The following is an 18,868-nucleotide window of genomic DNA, read 5'->3' on the forward strand; positions in this document are numbered from 1 at the left end:
ATTTTCACCCAACTAATTCATCATCATCATCATCCAGCCTTAAAAGTCCACTGCTGAACATAGGCCTCTTCCTCGTGTTTCCAATTCCGTCTATCTTGCACCACTCTCATCCAGTTTTTATTTTATCATCTTAAATCATCAGCCCATCGTATAGGTGGTTGGCCGACGCTTCTCTTGTCTTTCCATGGTCTCCATTCTAATAACCTCTTAGTCCATCGCCCATCCGTCATTCTAACTTTGTGTCCTTCACATCTCCATTTTAGTCTGGTTATCCTTTTGATGACGTCAGTCACCTCGGTTCTTCTCCTGACCTCTTCGTTTTTTATTTTGTCCCGCAGAGTTATTCCTAACATGGATCAACCCATTCTTCTCTGTGTGACTGTTAGTTTGGTAGCTTTTGTTAAAGTAGTTATTTCTGCTCCGTATGTCAACACTGGGAGGACGCATTGATCAAATACTTTTCTCTTCAGGCATGTGAGCAGCTCACTTTTAAAAGTTTCTCCCAGTTTTGAGAGAAACAAGATTTTTCCAGAGAAATTTTGGCAAATTCAAAGTACCTATTTCAAATTTTTTATTTTTAGCTATTTTGACGATTTTTTAGCACACTGTGTAAAAATTTACAAATTTTAATTCAGTATAGTGGGTTTTTTAATAAAATTTTGTATTTATGGTGTTAATCGAAAGGTGGTTTTTTATCCTAACTTTGAAATATCCTGTGGAATAATTCCGGATTTTCGTAAAACCTTGTATTTCGGTTGCAACCATGTCTTCTAAGTATTGTTTTTTTTTTTCGTCAATGTTTTACGAAAATTCGCAAACGGAATTATTCCACAGGATGTTTCAAATTGAGGATAATAAAACCACGTTTTAATTAACCCCGTACAATAAGTCAAGTATAAAATTTTGTCAAAAAACTGACTATACCAAGTCTGAGTGTATATTTATCTACGAGTTCTACTTATTGCCCATCAATACTGATGTTCTGGTTGGGTACCACATTTGTCATTATTTTTGTTTTCGAAATGTTTACATTTAAACCTACAATTTCTGCAGCCACAACGGGTTCCTGTACCATCTCTCTTGCCATTTATAAGCCCATAAGTCAAAACGTAAGTTGTTTAGATATTCTCCATCTGTTTTTATTCCCTTTGTTAGCCAATTAAAATTCTTAAAAGTAAGTTCCAGCGCAGTATTAAAAAGTTTAGGTGACATTGGATCTCTTTGTCTAACCCCACTGTTTTTATGCGATTACTATTGTTAAGAAATAGTCGATTTCGTTCCTTGTATTTTCATTAGGGCTTTTCCTTGTCCTTCTGTGGTTTTTCTTTTAAAAAAAGCTGTTCATTTGATACGAGATTGTTGTCCAAACGGAAAATTAACAGTTGGTTGCCTGTATCATTTCTGCCTTCGCTTCCAAAATTTCCCAATATAATTTCAGAGGGGTCTTCTTTGTACCTATTTTGGCGTTGAAATCGTCACCTATTAAGAAGTGGCCAGTATTTTCCTTGATTGTACAGGATATTTGATTGTAGAATATTTGGACTTCTTCGTCTGGATGTCCTATAGTAGGGGCGTACACTTGAACGATCTTTAGGATATGTCTTGCGCTTATTTTGATGTTTAAGTAGATCACCCTTGTTGAGATTTGGTTTATTGATACAATTATGTTGACAATTCTTTTGTGAATAAAGAAACCGACGCCTCCGACTGTCGTTTCTTCTTCTCCTTTGTATTACCGTAAATGGCCCGATGGGAGTGTGATAAGACTCTCCTTTTTTTCTTACTTCACATACTCACAATATCCCAATTCACTTTTGAGAGTTCTTCCTCCATTTCTTCGAATCTTTCGTGGCGATGTGGAGGTTTATCTACCCAAATCTTTAATTTTTTTTAATGTTCAAACAACTTCACGCAATGAAAATTAAAATTGTAGAGGCGCGTTTTCACGGTGCACTTTGGATGATCATCCCCGATGAATCATCCAAAGTGATTGCGACGATGAAAGCAATTATCGTTTACATGGATCACCAAGACTGAATTAGTCTGTTCACTTACAAATGGCGCTGACTGAAGTTGAGAAACAGAAGATTAAAAAAAAGTGACGTTGGTGGGTAAGGATGGAAGGAGTGGTCTACAGGAGATCAAGCCATGTTAAAAAACCATCTAAGAATGTCTGAAGTGCAATTTGAAGAGCTACTTGCCAAAGTCACACCGTTAATTCAAAAGCAAAGCACAACCATGAGAGAATCTCTTCATCCGAGACTGAAATTGCAAATTGTACTAAGATATCTTGCAGCTGGAGTTTGCAGTTGTTGCAGTTTTTCAACACTCAAAGCTTCGTATCGTGTACCTAAATGCTCCATTTCCTATTGTCTGTCGTTTACTAGCCACTGCCGATGAATCACAGCAATAAATGCATGTTTACATGGTTCACTTTGGATGATTCATCCGCGATGCATTCTCTAAAGTGAACAAAAGTAGAACTTGGTTTTTAAACGTGTTTTTAAAGGAAATATTTGTGTATTGAGTATTTATCAGCCGCCTGGGTCGTTGCTAGGTGTAACGCTGACGCACTGGTTCGGTGCAAGCAATACCTGCTGCGTCAGTGTCATTATATCAACACTCAAAAATTTACCATGACTATTTACAACCGTGCCGGTCTCCCTTCTTGTGAATTAAGCATATAATTGGGTTTTTATAGTATCTTAGAAATTCTTGTGTGTTTCCCATGTCTGGTTTATGAAGTACATCTATCAGTGTACGTCTCCAATTTTGAAAATTTCGGATGGAATTTTATCAATACATGGAGTCTTTAGTGCTTTAATGGGATTCTCGAAATCTGCTGCTGCAAGAGATGTGATTTTTGTATTTGCTGGGTTGTAAGACCATCGAAGAAGTTTATCCATCCTACTTTTATGGTTGCTTCTCCACTGATAATTTGCCCTTCACTACATGGGCCCACACTAATAGTTCTACAAAGATTGGTACATGGTTTATATCCCTCTCTTAATTGTTTGAGATATTTATATTCTCCTCTAGTGTTAACGTGTTTAAAATAAATTCGTATCTCCTCTTCTTTCTTCTGCATACTTTGTCTGCCTATCTTCGTTCTTCAAATTTTTCGCGTCTTTCCCATGTTCTTCTTTGGGTGTACTACACATACGAGGTTTGTCTTTTTAGTTTTCCATATAGCCGCTTAGGGTCGCCACCAATAAAACCTTCCGACACAAATCTCACTCAATCTTTTGTTGTCATAAATCGTGTCATTGCGATACAACAAGTCGTATAAATACAGTAAATTTTTGAAATTAGCAAGTTCGTCGAAAAATGGATCGTAGCCGAGAACATTTTCGAGCAATAATTTTTTATAATTTTCGGAGAGGATTATCTGAAATGGTTTCTGTGTTTGGGAATGAAGCATCACACCAGTCAATTATTTCCCGCTGGTATTGCGAATTTCAACGTGGTTGCTTCAGTCTCAGCAGCGAATCCAGGCTAGGTCCACCCAAAACAGCAGTCACATATCAAAACATTGATGTGCTTCGTCAGCTAAGTAGGGATGACCGCCATGTAATATACTGGGAGATCTCTTTGGGCATTTCAAAGACCTCGATCCAAAAGATCCTACGTGAAGAACTGGGTGTTACGAAGTTGGTTTCCCGTTGAATCCCTCATTTGCTCACAGAAGAGCAAAAAGCGGTTCGCTTCGATTGGTGTCGAAAAACATTGGAACGGTTCAACAAAGGAAGTTCAAAAAACGTTTATAGTATTTTTAGTGGTAATGAATCTTAGCTTGCATACATTCTTCATCAAAGCAAAATTCCTTTCTTTGATGTTTTTTATTCTTAACATTTTTTTAACTGTTTCCCATGTTAACCCCTTAATATTGTTCCATTCTTCTTCTAGTTTTCTTTCCCTGTTCTAGAAGTTCTCTATTAAATTCTCTCAATCGCTTTTCTATTTCTGAATCTTTCAGTCCAGGTTTAATTTTCGGGTGTTTGTTCTTTGCCTATCTGTTTATGCAGCATCCAAATTTTATTTGTAATAAGAAGTCATCCGAACCGCATACTACCGCTTGTTCTGTCTATTAACATATGGTCTATCTGGTTGGTTGTTTAACCATCTAGTGATTCATCTCATTCATCATCAAAAAACATTTAATTTTCTTCGGCCAAATAGTTTTTTCTGTACATTTGGACTGTCCAAACATTAAATTTTCTGCGTTTTTTTTTTACCATAGAGCCAATTGGATCATTTTCGATGCCATTATCCAAGTGTCCATTAGAGAGTGAATTTGCGTGTACACTGTGTACATTGTACAATATTTATTACGCTACATAAGATAAAAATATTAAAACCGATAAAATTGTATTACAATATTGTGTTACTAGACAAAATTGGCATCGCATTTGCACTAAGCAATATTATGTATATAATTACTATTATGTATAAAATTCATAGTCGTCGATAGCTAAATAACGATTTTATTTTATCGTTAACATTTTTATTTTTATTATTCTTTGGCAACACGGTAAGTTTTGATGTGAGCGCCATATTCGCTTAATACTTTTTAAGAGCAGGAGTTAAAGAGAATGTTGTTTCAGGCCGTCGAGAAAGTGTCTATTCCGGAACCTTCAGCGGAGCTTTAAATCCAGCTTTACAAGATCCCAAGGGTCGACCTCGGCGCGACGTTGCCACTATCGTACACATTCTTAATGATCTCCTTTGTTCCGTACCGGAACTTCGTAGGGTAAGTTTTTTATTGTTGTTATACTATTATGATTGTATCGTTCATTGTAAATATGTATAAATTATCTCTAATAACTGAACATTTCAAACAAAAATTTTTGTTACTACTTGAAGAACATCAGCTTCTGACTTCTAGACACAAAATAGGTAGAAAACCTAGAATTTTGTCTTTAAGTGAGCGAACAAATGTCATCAAATGGAAAAAACACATGCGCAGGAGATAATATGAACTAAATGTAAGTGTATCTTAAGAAAATGGTTAGGAATATTAAAATAATTTTAAAACGACAACCTGTGCTTCGAATTCTCACAGTTGATCCACTAGTCTCAAACATTCACTATGTAATGCTATCGTCACTTGGTATATTGTGAAAACGATATTTTCACAACGAAAATGCGTCCCCAGGTATGACTTTATTCGCACCGCCCCGGCTGTTATTTTTGGACACCTTGTATGTCTGAAGACATTGTGAAACAATTCTTATTTTTATATATTTTTTTGTTTAGGTTACTCGCAAAGGTTCCGAAGAACCCACCGCCCACGTCCCCGTCGAACAGCAAGACGAACCGATGATAACCACGTCGTGCAGCGAAGATCAGAACCTGAGAACTCGCGGCAAGTTGGAACACCTCAGGCTCGTCATGGGTGAGAGACGGGAACGTAGGAGACAACGTAAACAGAAACCTTATTCGCTACCTCAGAGTGACACTGACACTGTCACCGCATGAAACACAGCTTCCTTGTACATAGGTTATTAGTTTTTATTTTCGAGATGGTGAAGCTGATGAGATAAGGGGGGTCGAAGTAACGTACGTGACGTAGATAATAGCGTTTTATTTATTCTTGCGATTCTTTTCAAATAGTATTCACTATAATAAATTAGCAGCTGTTTGAGAGTTCCTACTAAATTTAGAGATCTTTAAAATTTAAAATTTTTACATGTTTTTTGTTTATGTCCCAAAATGTTTAAAAAAATAAAAATATATAGCAACAGACAACTCCGTAACATTGCCCGATAGTTTGGTAAGTTAAAGATTCTCTTTCTGTCTAGAAGTGTCTCTCTGTTTTTGATATTTCTTACTGTCGGGTCATTTTGTGTTCTAGTGTTCAAAATAGTAGACTGAACAAAGTCTTCTGGTTGTTGTGTAGGTCCATATTATTATAAGCCCAAAATGGGCCTCTGCCTTCTGTAATTTCTACTTCAACATTGCCAATCACGCGCCGCTGGCCTTCAAGCTTTGGCGCCCATTAGATTGTGTGCTTTTTTGTCACCTCACTCTTCCTCTTCTCCATGGACTCCCTTTTGGTCTTTTGCCTTGTATTTTTTTGTCTGGAGTTGTTTTTGACAATCTGTCGTCATCCATGCTACAGCTATTACATGGTTAGCATATAAAAGTCTCTGCAACATTTTGTAAACTTACGGGTTCTATGTCTCGCATCCCTTTTATATTATTGGTCTAAAGATGGTTCTATAAATTTTACTCTAGTATTTTCTGTGTATTTTTGGGTCGGAATGTGTGAATCAGTGGTAGGGGCGACTCTGTCTAAGTAGCAGATAACACTAACACTTAACTAATACCTCGAAGATATGGCACTGAATGAATACCGAGCTTCCGATCGTTTCGTCCGTAAAAGTTTGGTAATTCGAGGAGAAAATTCGTCATTTCGCGTACCTCACTATAAATGAGTTGTGTATATGCGAGAAAGAATTTAAATCCGTGGTGAATTCATAACATCCACCCTTGTGAATGCCCATTCAGCTTTCTCGAATCTCTGTTTTATTTTTTTGTTCCGCTTGTATCAGTAAGTGTGTCGATACTCGTCATAATGGCTTGTGATTAAAAAATAAACTTAGTTGTTTCGTATTATATTATAGTTCTAGTTAATTTCTTCGCCTGACTGTTATTTCTCGTGTTGTTGTTGTTTGTAGGTCTTCAATATGGTCGGCGAGAATAGCGATTCACGGTAACTGGTTCTGCGTGACTAAATGATTTCGTATCTATTAGGAAGCTCCTGGGAACTTTGATACATCCAAAACCATCCAAAACTATGATGACGTCATTCGCATCATGACATTAATATCTGTTAGTAACTGTATATATTTGAATCATCTTTATTTATGTGTGTACAGAAATGTATAAGGCATTCGAGGCGGCATTCTTCCCCAACACCGCATCTGAAATGTTCCAATTCTTCTCTTATCTGCTGTTCTAATGGTCCAGGATTCGCAGACATAACTGAATGTTGTTAAAAGGATTCATATTTGGTTGATCTTAATGTTCTATATTAAATTTCTGATTTTTCATATTTTGGTGGGTTGGACGTAGCTGTTTCCGATAGCAAGTATGTACTTCGTGATATGTTTTTCTCTTTTACATAATGTGCTATTTTAATAACCATTTCAAGCAATATAAGATTAAGTTGTTACGGTTGTTGTTCATTTTTTTTGCTATATTGTGGGTTTTTATCTATTTGACTCCTTATGTATAAAACATTCCTCAAATCGATAAAACGTATATAATTTTTGTAATCTTCTCAAGGAAATATTAATGACAAGTTCGATCAGGTTTAAGGCTAGTAGATAAACTACGTTTGTGTCACTACAGATATAGGGAAGTCAATGTGTTAGAAAGAGAAGTACATTTTAGGTAGAGTGAGAACGATATATATTGACGTCACAAGCCCCGTCCCAATATGGCCGCCGCCAGTAATTCGCCATTTTTAAATTAATATACAAATTATTTTTGAGGTTCAACTATTACCGCTAGTTGACACCATTTGCATTCTGACTAAATATATCTGCAGACGTCTTTGTTATTTCCTTCTATGTTCTCATCTTTAATAAACGAGTCCACACGTGACATCTGACATAAAACTTGACATTTCACATAATACGTAATATTTGACATAAAACGTGACATTTGACATAGAACGTGACAAAAATTTTTTATGTCAAATGTCACGTGTGAACTCGTCCATTAAAGACGAAAACAGGTGAGGAAATAACGAAGATGTTTGCAGATATCTTAAGTCATAATGGTGAATTACTTGCGCTGACTAGCGAATAATAGTTGAACCTCAAAAATAATTTGTAAATGCATTTAAAAAGGGCGAATTACTGGGGCAGAGCTTGTTACGGCTACATATATCGTTCTCACTCTTACTTGCTTAAAAGGTACTTCTCTCTCTAACATATTGATTTCCCTATATCTGTAGTGACAAATGTAGCTTATCTACTGAGGCTACTAAAAAAAATACATCAGAATGCATCAGAGTCAAATTATAGGAAGTTTATATATGCCCTCAACCTTTTGAAATCCAATTTTCTTTTGCAAATATTTTGAGTATACTCATAAAACATTAGGCTCAGTTTTATGAACATATTTTTTAGGCATTTAAGAGTTGCAAGGATCCTAGATGTTAAAAATTACTTGGAAAAGTAAAAAATTATAAATATTAAAGTTTTAAAATTATATAAATAGATAATTTTCTACGATTTTCTCGATTCTATCAATTCCCATTGCTGGCAATTGATAGGTGAAATTATTCCTGTTAAAAAGCTCGTACACTTTATAATGAAGATTTCAGTTTTTTTTGTCATGATAAACTTCTGTTCATGAGAAAATCGCCAAGTATTATCTTTTTACATTTTCACGTCGTGATTCCAACGCTTAGGACCCAAGCAGCGCGTATGCCTAAACAATTTTATCATAAAGTGTAAGATTTTAAAGATATGACAGAACAAATCAACAAACAAGATGGTGCCATGAAGCCCACAATTTTGCTTATTCCTTATGTATCTTTTAGAACCCTCAACGACTTAATCGAACTTCACATTAGAATGTTGTAGTTTATAACGCCAGTATAGAAGATTTCAAATTTATCATAAACTTTAAAAAAATAATTAGTTTTTATTGCATTGTTTGATATCGCTAGTATTCAATTTGTAACTCTTGTTTAAACAAAAAATTAAGAGGTAATACATACTCTTAAGATATAAAAAAATATAACCCGATTCATCTATATTTTTTTCCGTTGTCCTTGAACACACAATAAATACACTGTCAACTTCATTTGAAACAATTTTATTCTTCAGATCTACTTGCTTCACATATTTAAGACAATAACAATGATTGCTATGAATGTTTATACTTATAATCAATAATGGTGGTAATGCAGATACATTCTTGTCCATCCTTACTTACAGGAATAGCTGTGGTTGGTAGCTCATTGCATTTAAAAGCTAACAAAACAACTTAAATATTTTTCCCCAGCTTATGAACATAGATACCAAAATGCCTAGTTAATGCCAAATGTGCCTAGAATTTTCTAGTAAAAAACGCAAAATTTTCTCAGGAAAAGCACAAAAACTTAAATTATCATCAATATTAAAATTGTATTCGTATGTAAATATCTCCGTCTATACAGATTGATGTTTGGTTTTCTGTTCTAATAGTCACTATATTCATGGGTATATCGTTTACTCGTATTTCTAAAAAATTTGAAAATATTGACTGCAGATACGGGGAACCATACATTTCGTTAAAAGATAATCAATTTCATCTCTTATTACAATAATTAAACAAATAAAGCTACATGATTAATTATACTACTATACATATAGTTAAATAAACCTAATTGTCACTCAAAATAAAGTTATTTGTCAAATGAAACTCCTCAATTTAGGCGTTTCCTACAATTTTGCTGGTGAACGGTTTCGGAATTAATTGAAAAAAAAAACGAGTTGGATCACTACATTTGCATTTACATTCATCTACTAGGTATTTACTTGCCAATTCCATTATAAGATAATTATTTTGAAACTAAGCTAATTTTATCATAAAATACAAGCAGTTTATGTCAAAATGACAAGAACTGTAGGCTTTCGGGTCAGTGTTTTCTGGGTTTCTATGCCATATTTTACAAATGTTTATACATGACGCTTCGTCTGCAACTGTAGCAGGCATTATCAAAGACGATTAGGGCGATGACCTTTTATCGTTCCTCTTAACCACTCATGACTTATTAGTGTTGAAGGGAACGATACGAGGTCACATTTATGTCTGGAATCTGACCTAGAAACCCAGATAAAAATGTACCTTTAAAAATAAAATGTCACTTGTAAAATCCGGATAAACTTTTTCAAGTTTTGAGAAAGCATCATTTTAAGTAACATCCTTGCTGTTATATTTTCTTTTTTTTTAAGCATTTCCTCACTAGCAAAATTGGAATGCCTAAATTGACACACTAATTAAGGGATTTGACACAATATGCCTTTACCCTGAGTGGTGATATATTTATTTTATGAGTATAGTACAAATTATTTTGGCAATGTGTTATACTTTTTCGTCAAAATTGTATTTAACCTGGTTAAAGGACTATTAATTCCTAATTTAATGTATAAAAGTAAACAATTCTCCGATAGATCTAGTAAAAAAAGTGCAAAAAAAGGACAAATACAGTAATGGCTGACTTATTTACAGATTTAATAAACTCCATCCTGCATCCAACACAGCTGAATCTGATAATTTTAATTAACTTCCACTCTTACTAATAGTAGACGAGTTCTCTTGTATGTATTGTTGTCAAATTTTATTTTTCAACTTTCTCAAGATTTTTACTTAAACATACAACATTTCTCATATATTTTAACGAGCAGTATTATTAAATAACCAATATTCTCAAATGTTTACGCTTTTATATTGTACATAGACTATTCAAGTTCATATTATACATGCTTAAAACTAATTTCTTCGCAGTGATCTCATTATTTGAACTGGATTGGTCCATTTCCAATATTAAAGCAAATTATAATATCCTAGATCAATAGATTTACCTCTTTACATATACATTTTTTGATTTTGTACTCTTCTGCACCACAAAATGCTTGTACACTAAATATTTTTTGACTGATTATAAATAGCTTCTGGCAAAATGCTTGCAATCTTGAATATATTACCAATTGTTTCATAAAAACGTACGTTAAAGACAGATTCTTGTTTGTTTCACTAAATTCTTATTAAAACTATCTTCCAATAGAAGAAACCTGCTTACATACGTAGCATTTATAGCAAAGTTTATATATAACGGACACCAATAGACAATAAAGACATGAAATGAAGTTGGCTCTGTTTTAACTATGAAAAAATCACCAGTTTTTGTATCACGAACGTCACGAAAATCGACCCCCCGGAAAATATGTTTCCTGTTGATGGAGTTTTATTTGTTTGACTGATTTTATAGCCTGAAATCAAAAGCTTGGGATGAGTAGCAGCTGCAAATATTTTTGATCTGTTTAACACTTTATTTAGAACGAATTAAATTAGATATCACTTGTACTACAGATATATTTCGGAATTTGCTTGATTCGTGGAAATATTAGTAACAATGATGATGGGCTATAATATTCGAAATTGTAATTAGGGGAAATACTGTGTTTCTAGTTTTTTTCAGAGCCGGAAGAAGAAACTTCTCGAATCTGAATCTGTCTTCAGTTTCTCTGTTTGTTGCCGTTTTGGCTGCACCAATCATGGAAGGACAGCGAAACGGACCGATTTTTGAAATTTTTGTCGAACTTTTATAGAAAATGAAATTGTAGTAGAGCAATCTGATAAAAAGAAATTTTTGTTAAAAAGTATTTATAATTGTAAAACTATTTTATTGTTTTCCGTGGTCTTCCTTCTGGCGCAGCCAATGACGAGAAGCAATTGTCGCAGACCACATCATAGAAGCCAGGCAAACATTATTATCAAAACAATTATTATCCTTTGGCTGTTTGCGTCTGCCAGCAGAGCCGCTGCATCAATTTTTAATTTCGTGAAGATTAAAGTTGTCTAAGTACAAAAATAAATGGAATCTCAATTGAGAAATTATTTGTTAACAAACCTGTCATAATATTTGAATAGGATTATTTTTGATTCGTTCTTTTGTACTGTAGTTACTGCGTTCTGTAATATGTACGTTCATGTTTTGGGCGTTGCATTTTTCAACACATCATTATCAATTTTTTTTATGATTCAAGTAGCAAATATCATTTTTTCAAGGTAACGTGAGAAGGGTCGTAGCTTGTGACGTTGGAGTCTGTTAAGAGACGCAAAAACCACTTTTTTTTTTTTTGTTTTAAAAATACAACTACGAGAGTCGTTTGATATTGATCCAGTCTGATCGAGAAACGTCATTATTTTTGTCATTTTTCTTTTATTTTTGCACATAATTTACTGTTCGCCCAATATACTTGTTACAACGTTTTTATTCCTTGCAAAATGGTGTATCCGAGTCATTTGTTATGTTTAAGAACAGTAACTGGTCACAGGGAGCTAAATCTGTAAAATACACTGGCCAGTCGATCGATTTGTGTTCTAATTGGTTTAATTTTGTTTGTGTAACGGCCGTCTTGTAAACACGTTCGTTATCTCGAGGGAGGTTATCTTTGTGAGGCAAACCAGAGTTTTCTCCTCAACTCGTAGTCGAATCGGTCCAGTGGAGGTGCATGTTACACGCCAGTTATTTTGTAGTCTTTTTCAAGTATACAATGCGAGTAATACCTACCATTGCCAAGTTTTTCCCACATTTTATGTTTCCCACAATGTTTTAATTATACTTTCGTCTCTGTATGTACAGATGAGCCCATGTTTCATCAACCAGATTGCTTTTTAGGAGTTCGAAGGGTCTTGATAATTGAACGATAATCTATTTTTTAGTTGTAGCTAAATTATTGTCAAAACTCACTTCCTTCTCAAACCAGTTTTATTATATATTTGATAGTGAGCGTTCTGTGATACTCCAAAATTTGGGTGTGCAATTAGACCACATTAAAGTTCCACCTGAGTTCCTAATTTTAAAATTAATAACTTTCCCATAGAAAAAATGGATTCTTTGTAAGATGATTTTATCTTAATTGTTTTGAACTACTATCAGAATTCCTGTTTATAGATTAACTGATTTCTTATAGTCTTCTGTAGATATGTCTTTATTTTCCTAAAATCCGATAAAGAAATGAATTTCTTTTCATTAGAATGTAGTACAAATTAATTTAGGAAAGACCTGAAGGAGAAAATAAGGAATCTGTAAAATATAAAAGCTAAAGTTTTGATGACAAAAATTTAGAGTTCGAAAAAGTGTTCTAGTAAAGACTAAAACCACTCTACCAAAACAAAATCCATGTCAGAGACGGGAAACTTCCATACAACTTTAAAATTAGAAATGAAGGAGACTTTCTACAAGTAGAAGCTTCCATGATAGACAGTCAAATCAATTGAACATGTCTTCAATTCATAATCTGACCAGATCAAAAATCCGCTTCAAGATTACTACAGCGCTATCTTTATAGCAGTTGATGATGGTCTGAGAATTCATAACAAAAAGAAATAATGCATAAAATGCCAAGTGCAACAAGTGAAGAAATAAAACCTGTCAAAATAATATATGAAGTGTCACAATTGGAGCTCATATTTCCCAAATTTGCATTGAAGAAAATAAAAGAACTGTTCTGAATACAAAATACTACTCTACAAAATCAATGCACCACCACCAATGTACCCTAAGTTTGAAGCTATTTTTCTTCTGAACCGTAAATTGTAGGTCTATTTCTAAGGAATTACTGTACCAATGTTTTCTGAGAAATGTTAACGTTTTACCCATATACAGGTTCCCTCTGTCTCAAAAAAACGTAATGAGTATTTCAGCCTCTGTTTTTAATAATTTCTTCATAGTGACTAGGCATACTTACAATCAAGCGTCATATTTGGTCTTGATCAATTGCTTACCATAACTTCTATGTCGTCAAGAGAGACAGGTGGTGGTTGTCGGCTCCTGAGTTAACAATAATATGTCACAATTTCTATATGGAATTTAGATCAGGGCTATATGGTGGCCAGTTCATGGTTTGTATACCAATCTCGCCCAAATAATCACGTAAACAATAAAGAAAAACTATGAAAGATCTGAGGTTATAATCAAAATCTTTCGTTTAGAAATTTTCGCGAGATTTCCTGACAAATATATTGCAAGTTGTCATTTTCACACAGAGTTTGACCTTATGATAAAAAAATTTTGTGGTATTAATACATACATCCGCAAAGTACAACTGTCTAAATAGTAGTGAGACTTCCTATCTGTTCATTTGTGCTCCATAAATTTGAGGTTTATTGGTGTACTGTTTATTCAATGCAATTTAATATTAATTATTGTAAGTACCAAACTAATTTTTAAATTGCCTGAGAATATCTAAACCTTTTGGGAACTGAGGTGCCAGACTAGTTCCAATGGAAGCTCGTTTTCAATAGAAACAGTTTTCAAAGAAATGTTCATATAAAAAAGGGCGTTTTCAACAAGACAGTTTTCTTTATTAGTCCATTTGATGTGACATGATATGCAACTCCCGATACTCACGTAAATCGCTGCAAAACAAAGAAAAATCTTAAAGCTTGATTGAAGGCTATAATTGTGTAGTAACCGATAACAAAATGATTGTAAGCAGCTGTTTGTGCATTTGTAACTATGATTTTTTTGTATAATTAGAATATATCAATATTATATAAAAATCAAATTAGTTATGTATGGTTAAGTTCTTCCTTTTAACTTCTAGGTATGTCTGATGCAATTAAAACTAGATATTAAGATTTTTTTCGTTTATTCATTATTGATGTGATCATTTGTTGTGATCTAATTTGGAAATAATTGTTTTTGTTCCCTTATTTAGTATATAAAATTTAATCAATCAATTATGTTAATAAAGTATTTTTAAAACTGAACAGTTTCTTTTATTATTCGTCACATTTGACTTCATAATAGTCCATCTAATGAAGAAAATCAAACTAAACCTAACAGTTACTTAAATTTTAGATTCGGCAACGTGGGATTAAAGTGATAAAATTGTTTGATTTTTCGTCAACGATAGTCTCGAAAATTTCGAGAGTTGTTGCGCATAATAAATACTAATTGACAATACAAGATTATAAAGTGAAAAGCAATAAAACAATTAAAAATCGACTGCGAAAAACTAATATAAATAGTTGTATGCTTCAAATGTGCAGAGAGAAAGCTTTAAAAAAGTACATTTTTATTACATATATTATTTTATGGATTCTGCAACTTTTTAATTTATAGAAAACACGAACGATTAAATATTTGTTTCTTTCGATATTAATTGCAGTTAATAGATTTTTTTTGGCAATCGCCCTTTGATAGATTAGTGTCTAGATTTGGTATTCCTCAAATCGCCAGATTGCAACAGATGTCTTTTTTTATGTTTAATATTTATACTGAAATTTTACCATTTTAAAAGTGTTTACTTTTTCTATTTTGACAATTCTACACTACTACTTTGTATAGATTCTAACTCGATGCTTTGTATATTGTATATATCTTATTGCTTTTTATATTTCATTCTGACATGCATCAGTTGTAGCTATCTTCATCGCAACGTATTCTGGATGATATCGTAAAAGGACATGCAAAAATATCAACGATGTAGAAAATATATAACTAATGTAAAAAGGCATAAATAAAACAGCTGCTCTTAAACTGAAGTCCCGATCAAATACCAAGCGGTGTTGCCAGATGTCAATTAAAACGAATAATCGTTGGAAGCTTAACTCAAAAAAGTCTAGCTAGAAACTAATTACATCTTTGAAGAGATGGCAGATTCAGATGGAGGAAAGAGAAAAGCAGGAAGTTGGTATTCATAAAATCCAAGAAAACGATTAAATCTCCAAAAAAAGTTGATGACTCAAACCTAGATAAGCTAACTCAAATGATGGATTTCCTGAAAGATCTGGCTAAGGATACAAAGGAAATAAAAATCAATGGAAAAACAGGCGGAAACCATGAATATACTAACTCTGAAGAACTGGAAGAGCCCAAAGAAGAACAAGGAATATCGAAGAGAAATGGGAGAACTAAAACTAACTAATGAAAGAGATCACTCAGCTGCAAAACGAATTAAGTAATACTAATGAAAGATTACAGAAACTAAAAGGAGAGAATGGAAGAAGAAATATTGTGATCCAAGTATTTCCGATTGACACGGACAATCCAAATATTCTAAATAATGAAGTAAAACGTTGACTGAAAAAGTCAGAGGCTGTAAAAACACGTTATAAAATTAAAAAGAGATGAGCTGGACAAAACGAAAAATATAATGATGAAACAAAAAGAATGATGGCAATTTTTAATAGTGAAATTAATGTGAAAAGTATAGCTTTTAGGAATCCGAGATCTGTATTACAGTAGCTATTTATGATAAAAGCAGAGATTATCTCTGGATGAAAATAATATAAGGAAAGAGTGGTGTGTTCTGTGGCAGAAAAATCTCGATTAAACTAAAATATAAGTAGTTCTATACTTATATGATGAACGACACTGAGTGCTGAACATTAAAATAAAAGAGCAACGAATACATGTTGCCATAATAAAAATAGTTAGATGGATGAGTGAAGGGACTTGAAATAAAAAAAAATAATAAAATTAAAATAAATATAAGGGAATCTTTGTACATGGTGGATGTCTACCCTAATTCAAGCAGACCATTTAAGAAAAAGAAGAAACAAATGCATTGATTTGATATAACCTTAACCTATATAATTTTTGTTTTGATCTTGAACTTTGTAGTTTCCTAATGTGTTGTAATTTACATAGAAAATTGTTTTTGCTAATTACCGTACATAAAATAAAATCATGCCTATTTTAAAAATATACGCCCTAGATGATCAAGAAGAAGCGTCTGTCATTTCTGCTTTTCCTGAAGGTGAACACTCAATAGGAAGAGATAAACTAAACTGTAAAGATAAAAGAGTTTCCCGAAATCATGCATTGATTACTATTGCAAATAATTCCATCACATTACATTCTACACATGTGAATCCATCATTTTACAAACCTCATGGGGGAAATAGTATCAGGTTAGTAAAGAAGGATGAATCAGTTACCATAAATGATGGAGACCAATTTGCTTTTTTGGCAGATGCATATTGGTTTAAGACGAGAATTGAGCAAAATGAAATTAATTTAGATTCAAGTAGCAATAAAAGAATCCATGAGGAGAATGAAAGTTATGATAACCAAAAACGAGCAAAAGTTGATAACATAGAAAATATTACTGAAGAAAGTACAAAATCCGCAGTTAGTGACAATATTGATAACCAAGAAAGTAAAGGATGTGCATCAGACTCTGAGGGAAGTATAGACTTTGCCACTTCACTGCAAAATGAAGATGATATCCCAAATGAAGAGGATCCAAAAGATACTACTGAAGACAATATAGAAAAACCAACAGAGGAAAAAAATCCAGAAAATACAATAACAACTGAAGATAACAGAGAAAGTATATTAAATGAAGTAGAAGAATCAAGGGAACATAATGATACGGAAGATAATATAAATGAAATAAATCAAAATGATGAAAGTAAACAAGAAACAAAAACTGATAATGGCAACTCCAGTACAAATGATCAATCATCTAGTAAAACAAAACGAGAGCCTTGTTGGTACGGTGCAAAGTGTTACCGAAAAAATGCAGCTCATAAACAGGCATTTAGCCACCCTGGTGATTCAGATTATGAAGATAATGAGGTACCTGAATGTCCTTACGGCACTGGTTGTTACAGAACAAATGCTATTCACAGAAAACAGTATAAACACACTAAACCACCAGCGCCTAAACCAGTACCTGCAACTACAAAGAATGATGAATCTGAAGATGAAGAAAGTGGTGATGATTCTCCAGTAGGGAAGCAAAAGAGAAAAGCTGCTGCTAAAGCTAAAAATTATGCAGAATCTCCTGAAGATGACTATGACTTGCAAGATCCATTCATTAATGATGGAAGTAGTGATGACTTTGAAATGTCAGATGATGGTGATGATGATGATTGGCAAGATTCTCAAGAAGTTGAAGAAGAAAGTCAAGACACAAGGAGGCTTCTAAAGGAAGCCAAGAAATTCACAAGGAAGAAAAATAAGAAATAATTGATCACAGTGTTTTTTTAGCATCACATTTAACATCATATTTATCCTTAAAATTTATATTTTGTACCTTTAGTTTTATATTTATGCAAGCATGCCATCTAAACTGTTTATTGAGTGTTAATAAATAAAAGTAAAATAAATCATGAATGTGTTGCCTGTGTGTCCATTTCAAATAGGTGGAAAGAAATAAAAACAGACTTACTCACAATCAATTTAATTTTACCACCAAAACAACCGGTTTTGCTTACTACAATTTGCTAAGCATCTTCAGTTCTAGCGGTACCAGGTAAATTAAATGATGCCGGTGTAAGAATTATTAAGTACCAGCATCATTACTTTACCCGGTACTGTTAGACCTGAAGATGCTTAGCAAATTGTAGTAAGTGAAACCGGTCATTTTGGTGGTAAAATTAAATTGATTGTAAGTCTTATTTTATTTCTTTCTGCCTATTTAAAAGTAAAATAATGTATTTGTTAATTAATTGTATGTTACATATTCTCTATTTTATTAATAAATTTTTTACATTTTTCCTTTACTTTTTCTGTACTATCTCAGACATTTCTGTACACTCAACACTGGTCTTTTGATGGTCTATGGTTTTTTGACTATTGACATAATCAAACTCAACTCATATTCACATGATCCATGGACAAAAACACATATCTGATGACACCAAGATTTTGGTACGTGGTAAATCGTAACTTCTGAAAAAAGATTTTATCTTTACAATGGTACCAAGGTATAGCTGTTTATCCTGTCAATTGGCTGTTGGTTAACCAAAAGGCAGTTACTGTTGAAGCATTTTTAATCCTTTTAAGTCCTTGATCTGCATGACTTTTTGCTGGAGTAAATATATTCATATCATCATCATCATAAGTGGCTCGACAATCCGTTGTGGATCTTGGCCTGCTCACAAAGAAGTCGCCACTCCTGTCGATTCCTGGCAACTTCCCTCCATCTTCTAACCCCTAGAATCTGTAGGTCTTCTTCCACATCATCAATCCATCTCATTCGTGGTCGTCCTCTGCTTCTTGTGCCCTCTGGTTTTGAAAATGTTAATCTCTTCGTGTATTCGTGATCTGACATCCTAGCAATGTGTCCAGCCCATCTAAGTCTCTGCACTTTAACGAATTTCACAATATATTCATATACCA

At 33.5% G+C, this 18,868-nt stretch overlaps 2 protein-coding genes across 2 annotated transcripts in view; both read left to right on the forward strand.

Annotated features, from left to right (window-relative positions):
- stx (ubiquitin-like domain-containing protein stuxnet) overlaps positions 1–14,502 on the forward strand; it is a 43,135-nt gene extending 28,633 nt beyond the window's left edge. The window contains exons 4-5 of the mRNA XM_072522486.1: positions 4,605–4,750; positions 5,257–14,502. Coding sequence (XP_072378587.1) covers positions 4,605–4,750; positions 5,257–5,478 — 368 coding nt within the window. The 3' untranslated portion in view covers positions 5,479–14,502. The remainder of the gene's footprint in view (positions 1–4,604; positions 4,751–5,256) is intronic.
- Positions 14,503–16,309: 1,807 nt separating this feature from the next.
- LOC140434320 (uncharacterized) lies at positions 16,310–18,242 on the forward strand. Its single transcript, XM_072522487.1, has one exon. It carries the CDS (start codon positions 16,427–16,429, stop codon positions 17,711–17,713), a length of 1,287 nt encoding a protein of 428 aa, XP_072378588.1. The 5' UTR covers positions 16,310–16,426; the 3' UTR covers positions 17,714–18,242.
- The last annotated feature ends 626 nt before the right edge of the window (positions 18,243–18,868 follow it).

Source organism: Diabrotica undecimpunctata, chromosome 2, assembly GCF_040954645.1.
Source record: "Diabrotica undecimpunctata isolate CICGRU chromosome 2, icDiaUnde3, whole genome shotgun sequence".
NCBI classification, from domain to species: domain Eukaryota; kingdom Metazoa; phylum Arthropoda; class Insecta; order Coleoptera; family Chrysomelidae; genus Diabrotica; species Diabrotica undecimpunctata.